Source organism: Triticum dicoccoides, chromosome 2B (genome assembly GCF_002162155.2).
Source record: "Triticum dicoccoides isolate Atlit2015 ecotype Zavitan chromosome 2B, WEW_v2.0, whole genome shotgun sequence".
Classification (NCBI taxonomy): domain Eukaryota; kingdom Viridiplantae; phylum Streptophyta; class Magnoliopsida; order Poales; family Poaceae; genus Triticum; species Triticum dicoccoides.
The window spans coordinates 149,155,110-149,163,126 of record NC_041383.1 but is presented as its reverse complement, the minus strand read 5'-3'; the positions used below and the strand labels follow the sequence as shown (position 1 = coordinate 149,163,126).

General features: G+C 44.3%; 2 protein-coding genes across 2 annotated transcripts in view; both read right to left on the bottom strand.

Moving 5' to 3' along the window:
* Window positions 1–3,350, bottom strand: part of LOC119367407 (3-oxoacyl-[acyl-carrier-protein] synthase I, chloroplastic-like) — a 6,429-nt gene extending 3,079 nt beyond the window's left edge. The window contains exon 1 of the mRNA XM_037632926.1: window positions 2,493–3,350. Coding sequence (XP_037488823.1) covers window positions 2,493–3,350 — 858 coding nt within the window. The remainder of the gene's footprint in view (window positions 1–2,492) is intronic.
* An 855-nt stretch (window positions 3,351–4,205) lies between these two features.
* Window positions 4,206–8,017, bottom strand: part of LOC119367406 (3-oxoacyl-[acyl-carrier-protein] synthase I, chloroplastic-like) — a 4,842-nt gene continuing 1,030 nt past the window's right edge. Inside the window, exons 2-7 of the mRNA XM_037632925.1 lie at window positions 7,356–7,529; window positions 7,127–7,240; window positions 6,915–7,016; window positions 6,729–6,798; window positions 6,585–6,641; window positions 4,206–4,460 (exon numbers count right to left, since the gene is read on the bottom strand). Coding sequence (XP_037488822.1) covers window positions 4,276–4,460; window positions 6,585–6,641; window positions 6,729–6,798; window positions 6,915–7,016; window positions 7,127–7,240; window positions 7,356–7,529 — 702 coding nt within the window. The 3' untranslated portion in view covers window positions 4,206–4,275. The remainder of the gene's footprint in view (window positions 4,461–6,584; window positions 6,642–6,728; window positions 6,799–6,914; window positions 7,017–7,126; window positions 7,241–7,355; window positions 7,530–8,017) is intronic.

Genomic DNA, 8,017 nt, shown 5'->3' with positions numbered 1-8,017 from the left:
TCTCTGTGTGTGTGTATGTTTATGTTCTCGAGAAAAAAAAGAATTTGAACCCTACATGAATAGGGAGAAAATGAAAAAACTTCTAAGGATTTAACTAAAAAATGCATGTTAAACAAAAATAATTAAAATGCAAGAGTAGTCATTTGAACGGAGCACTAAAATAAAAAACAAGAAACTTATTGTGATCATATGCTGATGAATATAAAACATAAAAGTAACTCTTAAATTTCAAAATTGAGAACTGAGAAGTCAATCCCACATGAATGGTAGCAACATTCCGTTTATTAATTGATTTGATATCGCAAATAGCACGGGCTAGTTTTTCTAGTTTCCGCTTCAAGATATTGTGGTACTCCGCCGGTTCATATTAGTTGTCGCTCAAATGGATGTATGTAGAACCAAAATACATCTAGATATATTCGTTTCAACGAAAATTAATATGGATCGGAGGGAATACTTTTCATGTTTGACAGAATAAATGTTAATTATTAGTTTTTATTTTATAACGGGAACAAAAATAACATAGAGAACATTTATACTTCTGAGTTCCTCAACATGTAGTAGAAAAAGAAATATTTTAACTTTGTTTTTAATTTACATAAATTCAGATGAGCGCTCAATCAAAGTTGTGACATACAAAGCTTAGATGGAAAGCCTAGTTGTTTTCGACATCTAAATATCTTTTACCACCAATACAACCGGTTACTCACTCACATCATTCACTCCTTCATGGACGCACAAGGAGAGATAGTAGAAGAGAAAAGAACACAACGATTTTTGTGACACCCAAGTGTTGAAATATAGATGGGCTTTAGGTCGTAAAACAACTTCAGAAAAATCTCTAAAGGCCCATGTGGATGTCATGACTAGGTGGTGGGAAGTTTAATACCACCCTGGAAGTGGAGGATATTTTGGACCTCCTTAAAACAAGAAGAGTGGTTCCCGCACGCTCCCCATCTGCCGCCCGCGTGTCGTGTTTGGTGAACGAGCCGAGCCGAGATCAGACCGATATCACCCAACTCTGATTAGATCACATCTGCCTCCTCTCGCCCAACTCACAGTAGGCCTCCGGAACCCCGCCTTTTGCGATCCACCCTGAATAATGGTGTAAGTCCGATTTGGACCCGAAACATCAAGACGTCCATATTGAACCTTGACTATTTAGAGATGTTGAACTTGAACCTAGGTCAGATATTTGTAGTGTTTTGTACTTCCGTGTTTCCGAAAATTGCGGTACCATTCATAGATGTAGCAAATGCTAGGAATTTATAATGTGCAAATGCTCATAAAAATGTTCATTGTTCATGTCACCAAAAATAAAGAGAGATGAGTTGATTGATTGTCTTTTTTCTCCATGGAACATAAATGGTCACATTTTTTTGTTGAGTTTTGAAACTTCTAATATACAAAGCTGTCCTACAAAATAGCCACGTGGAGGTATGGTGTTGGTTTCACATTCTGGTGTTCTAAAAATAATTTATGAGTGTGACTATTAAGCATAATCATCAACCCATATATACCCATAAGATCGTTCATGTTCGATATAAAAGAAGCCTAAAAGAGAAATGCATATCTCTTCTCATTTGTGCATATGACAATAGTAGTCATATGTTTTGGAGTTTTCATGAATCATCGCAGCACAAAACCACTGCGAAAAACTAGTCTATGTCTCATATTAAACTGTTAAGAAATTCAAGATTTAATTTTCACACAGTTACATAATTTAGTGTTGAAGCCAGATAAAACAAAATATATAGTTGGTAGTTCAAACTGAACTTTTCTCTTGTCTATGTGAAGTGCTTGTATAGATTGATAAAATGCAAAAAAATAAATCCAATTAGGCTCTCAGGAGCATATGCTCCTGCCCGTCAAAAATGTGTTTTGCAAATGTCAATAAAAAATAAAAAATAGATGTGTTTATTGTCACACCCAAATACTACCTGCAATTTTTTTGTCAAAAAGCTTAAGCATTTGAGTTGTGCAAAAATAAGCGAACGCCAAATGCTACTTTTAATTTTGTTTTTTCACCGAGAAGCACAGCTATCCCGTTTCGCATGAAAAATATCAAGCACGAAAAATAGAATTTTTAAGTGTTGTTTACTATGTATTTATTTTGAATTTACTATTATCTAGAGGCATATGCTCTCCAAAGCCAAAACGGCCCTCCGGATAAAATGCATGTTCAAACTTTGAAGGCTAACATGTCTTCTAGCGGGGTTGGGCGTGACGTGAGTACTCTGCCAAAAATATGTGCGTACTGATTACAGTAAGTAAGATGCTATTACCCTCAAAAGTAAAAGAAAAGGTAAGATGCTACTCGGATGTAGTAAGGGTTTTACACAATGTTTACGTACCATAATTCAAATGGACAACGGTTAGCTAAAATCAAGGGAACGGTTGCCAAATTGAATACACTAGTAGGTATAGATTTTGTCGGACTTTTTACGTAAGGATAGCATTTTCGGTAAGTAAATATCAAACTTCAAACATACCAGTACTCCGGCTCCTTCACCGAGGACAAAGCCGTCGCGGTCCTTGTCCCACGGCCTCGACGCCGTGCCGGGGTCGTCGTTCCTCTGCGACAGCGCCCTGCACGCGAAGAACGCGCCGAGGGCGATCGGGATGATGCCAGCTTCGGTGCCACCGGCGATCATGACGTCGGCTCGGCCCAGTCGGATCTGGTCCGCGGCGCTGTTGAAGCAGTGGTTGGAGGTGGCACACGCGGTGGAGATCGAGAAGTTCGGGCCTAGGAAGCCGTCGGCAGCGTCCATGGCGACCAAGGCGGAGCTGATGTTGGTTATGGCGTGCGGGATGCACAGGGGAGATATCTTCCCGCACCCCTTGGTCACCAGGCTCGCGATGCCGTCGGAGAGCGCCGTGATGCCGCCCATGCCGGAGCCGACGACCACGCCGGCCCGTTCTTTGTCGACCTTCTCCATGGCGCTGGTGCCGGGGGCGAGGCTTGCGCACTCGAGGGCCTTCTTGGTGGCGACGAGGGCGTAGCGGTGGATGTCGTCAAGGCGGCGGTCGAGCTTGCCGTCGACGTAGCCCTCGGAGGAGAAGCCGCGGATCTGGGCGGCGAAGCGCGTGGGGAACCCGGAGGCGTCGAAACGGTCGATGGCGCCGACGCCGCTCTCCCCGGCGAGGAGCCGCTCGTAGTATACGTCCACGTCGTTCCCGAACACCGACACCAGGCCCATCCCCGTGATCACCACCCGCTTCCTCGGGTCGGTCTCCCGCCGAGGCGCCGACGACGACACTGCTGAGGCGCGAACGAAGAGGCGGGATGGCCGCCTCGGCTGCGCGCAGCAGGGCGCGGCGGCCGCGTTCGGGAGAAGCAGGTTTTGCATGGCCCGCGGGAGGGAGGTTTTGGGTATACGTCGCCGGCAACATCACTCTAAGAAGTACGTGTCCGCCTTCGTTGCTGATGGGCGTCGACACGCCAGGTTCCGAGAATTCCGGGTACAATATGAATGTCGTGACAAAGTGCCTTGTTGTATCGCGTCGGTCGCCCGATCTGGGCAGCGGATCGGAAACCTCCGCAGCCGTCGGCTGTACTTGTGCGTAGAGAGCCGTTCGTGTCCAATATCTCATATTCCTCTCCGGCAGCTTTCTCCGCTGTGGAGCAGCGCATCCCTCGCCTTGCACTCACAGCGACGAGCTCGTTGCACATCGCTAGCGGCATCCCCAATGTCACGCTCCCAGCACACACCACCGGTGAGATCACGACAGTCCGTGTCGCCGCTCGCCGCGTGTTCCCTGGCAATGCCGGTGACGATCGCTCACAGCATTGGGTGTCGCCATTCGCAGCATCGACCTTGGATCATCGCAGCCACTGGACCTAGCAACAATGTTGTGCCCGTCGCTGCTCCATCCCCGCCTGCTCGTAGCACCACCACGCAACGTTGCTAGCCACAGCGCCAACCCGAGTCAGTTGCAGCATAGTCGACGCGCCCCTACTCCCATTACAGCACCGCCGTAGACCCATCAAAGCTCCTGGCGACACCGATCACAGCACCGGCCAATGCCGGCACTGGCGGAGCTTCTTGGAGGCCAAAGGGATCACGAACCCCCCTTGCAAAAGTGAAAAACAAAATTTATTACTAAGCATTATGGTCCAACACATGAATATACAACTTTCCTCGTCATCCTAATGTTACGATACACCTATCAGCCTTTCATGCTCGTCTCTTCTACCTCAAGTAGAAGGAAATCATGTCTCCATCCTCTCGCTCCCTAGAAATTTGATTTCTACACCCTGTCCCAATTCTTCAATCACGTTTCTCCACTGTAGAGTTCTCCCCTTTCTGGACTGCTCCATCGAGGCTTCCATTGCCAACCAACCATCACGCCGGTTGCTTGTTGCTGCTCCTGCATATGCACGCAGCAGTTGCTCCCTCCCCATGTTGCTGCAGTGATGCGCGCCACGGCCGAAGCCCAATGTAACGACAACCGATGAGCTGAAAGTGAACTCCTTCTACATGTCAATTTTGATTGCCATGGAAAGATGATTCGCATGTTCTAATTGCTGGACCATGGGGGTTAACATGTTGTATAAGCTAAAGAAACATGATTGGGATCATCAGATGTCCAATCAGTCAACCACATTCCAGTTATATCAATTAACTTGAATCTGATAAGTAACAATGATTATTCAATTATCGCGTAACATTTTTTTAATTTCTTTACATTGGGGACACGCCTTACTTTGACTTTTCATGCATATTTTTCTTCTAGTTTGGAAATTTTGGGCCCCCCTTAATTGCTCCTCTCGTCACGCTCCGCCACTAAATGCCTGTTGCAGCATCATCACCTTTGTCGTGTGGCTCGTTGCAACACTGGTCTCAGCTCTTGGTGTTATTGTTCCAGTTTCCCATGCGCTGGTCGTAGCACAGGCCTAGTCGCTGGCGATGCTTAGGCCTGGTCTTGGTACATGCATGGGCATTGTCCGCTAGGGGCGTGTTTGGTTGTTAGCATTCAGCTCATATAGGTCCTGCGGACGCAAAATGTGTGTGCTTGGGTTTCCTAGGCTGCACCGAAATATCGGCCTGCACGGTTTTCAAAGCAGAACCCATTCTGGCTAAGGAGGAACATCCGAATCAGCCGTTTCCTCAGAGCCATGCTCCAGTAGGTGCAACTTGGCGCGTGTCTGCACACGTTGGAAAGCACGGGAGATGAGACACTTTGGCCTTAACTCTCATCACCGCTCACCCTCTTCGTTCCATCGATGGCCGACGTTCCTCCACTACCACACCCCCCCTCCCCACCCCAAATTTTTGCCCACCTACAAGAGTACTTACCTCTGATGGCTTGTCGACATTGCGTTCAGGCAAGGGAGCCGCAGACTTTGGAAGTTGGAAGCTGATGAAGGCAACACCTGCCTTCTGCACTCAGACGCGCTGAGCATGTATTGAGCCCTCATCGACGGCGCGCACTTCCACTACGGGGGTGGGACTAAGACTGTGGTGGCAGGCACTTCCGTTGCGGGAATTACGATGATCGCCGCGACGACCGCATCAGAAGCGGCGGGGCCTTCCTCTTCGGCTTCAGCGGCTACAACTCTTCCATTTGTCAAATATTGTATGTTTTTTAGCGAACAAAGATTGGAAGGCCTGTACCGTGCCATTTTTAATTTTATAAATGAAGGGCAAAAATGTATGAAGTTACATGTAAGAGATGGTTGATGGAACAGAGAGTAGCAAGAGAAAGATGTGACTAACCGTTTGTTGGTGCTATTACAAGCCATACTCATTGTATACATAAGGGTTTTTTAACTAATGAGGATAGCAAAGGAGAAACGACGCACATGGTGGCCAAAAGGGAAGGGGAAAAATAATTACCTTTCCTGTTTATAGTTATGTTGTGAAAACTAAATATATGTTGTCCTCGAGGCATTTTGCAAAATAGAATAACTGATGCACATGTAATTTGCTTGTTCCGTTGCAATGCACCACGTCAAACTTCATACGTTGATATAAGCTCCAAAGGTGAAGAAATTTTTGCAACAGACTTCATCGTTTGAAAGTAGCCGAGATCACGTTCTCTAGAACAACATGCAGTTCAAGAAATTAAAAATGGAACCTTAAGTGCATGAAAACTTGCACATATATCTGTTTCACGTGATCCAAAACAAAATTCTGGATGATAATGTACTTGATACAATAACACGCCGCCCTCGGAACTCATGGCTTTTGTAATTTCTCAAAAGTTGCCTCCAAGTTGATTCACCTTTCTTGCCAACATAATGTCCAGCATATGGGTCAAAAAACATTTCGAACGCATAGTTTTTCCTTGATAAATGTCACTTTTATTAACTCAAAACGTCTCATCAGGCGATACACGCATAAAAAGCATACACTCATCCTCTACATAACTAGGATGTACACAGCCAAAACACAACGTGCACACACAAAGTAAACAACCAATGAGTAACGAAGTCATACAAGATCGTAACTATGCCCAAGAAGAAATGGGTGGTGAAGAGTCTACTAGAAGACCATACCACCATGTGGGCTAAAACATATTCGTGGCCACCTGCTCTAATTGCATACATCGTTGTAAGAAGAACACACATTAGGACTTACATGGCGCAAATACCACCACTGAATTTTGTCCTCCGAATCCAAATGAATTGGAGATACCTGTGTAAAGGGTAGAAAGAAATGAGTAAGGAGTGTATAGGGTGTGCCCCGTTCCGTTTGTATTTTTTTTGAATACATATTACTCACCAACGTGTACTTCGTGTTGTTGCTTTACACTACGCACCGTGTTAAATTGATCAACTTCCGGCTCTGGGTTCTGTAATTTACAAAGATCACAACTTCTGGTAACATGTAATCATACATTGCACTTGTAATGCAATTTCAACATATGTACAAAACGACCTACTATTTCAAACATAAATAAGTACTTACAAATTGGTTTATAGTAGGATGCACCCATCCGGTGGTTATGGCTTTGATGGTAGCGATGGCCTCCAAACCGCCTGCTGCGCCTAGGGAATGCCCTATCATTGACTAGAAAAAAAGAGAGAGGTTTCATGCATCAGAAAGAAACATACATCCAAATGAATTTCAAGTGAATTATACAAATGTCTCAGAAGCTTCCAAGATTAAAAAAAATGAACCTTGGTTGCGTTCAGTTTAATCCGAGATGGGTCCTTGAAGACGTGCTTCAAAGCATTCACCTCTGCAAGATCTCCGGCGGGGGTTGAGGTTGCATGAGCATTTATGTAATTGACCTGCAGTGAAAGAATTAACTTACAATTCATGACCCAGCTTGGAAGTAATTACCAAATATTGATAGAGATTAATACACAATTCCAAATGGTAGAAACTAAAACATATGATCGTCACCTCCTCTGGTGTGACGCCTGCATCTTCAAGGCCCTGCCTGATGCACACCGACACGCCACAGCCATCTGGTCTTGGATTAGTCATGTGGTAAGCATCGCTGTTTACGGCGCCTCCTAAGTACTCAGCCAGAATCGGAGCGTCGCGTCTCATTGCATGCTCGAGGCTTTCCATGACCTGCATTTTTATTTCAAGATGATCATTAGTAAGAAGAAAAAGTAATGATGTTTGTATAACACTTATGCCCCAAAGATGCAAAATAGAATCTGGGCTTCCAAATAACAAATAAAAAAATATTTCATTGATCTAAAAAGAATAATCTATTACTAAAATAATCTGAAAATAGATGTATATATAGGTGTGACCAATGTACATCATTCTATTTGTGAGCTAACAAAAAAGATAAATAACTGGATCTAAAATAGTTCTAGAACATTTTGCTATTATATATCCACAACGACCTTTTCTTTTATGCCGCTTATAAGTTTGCTTAGGACACATCTACATGTGCTTTAGCAAAATCGATTCAGATTTGAACTTTGACCAAATATTTAGCAAACAAAAGCTGAGTTCTATCTTATAAGATTATGCAATTGGATTTTACATTCAAATAAACGTGAAGTATTTAATAGTATAACATTTACAATAAATAATTTATATTCTAC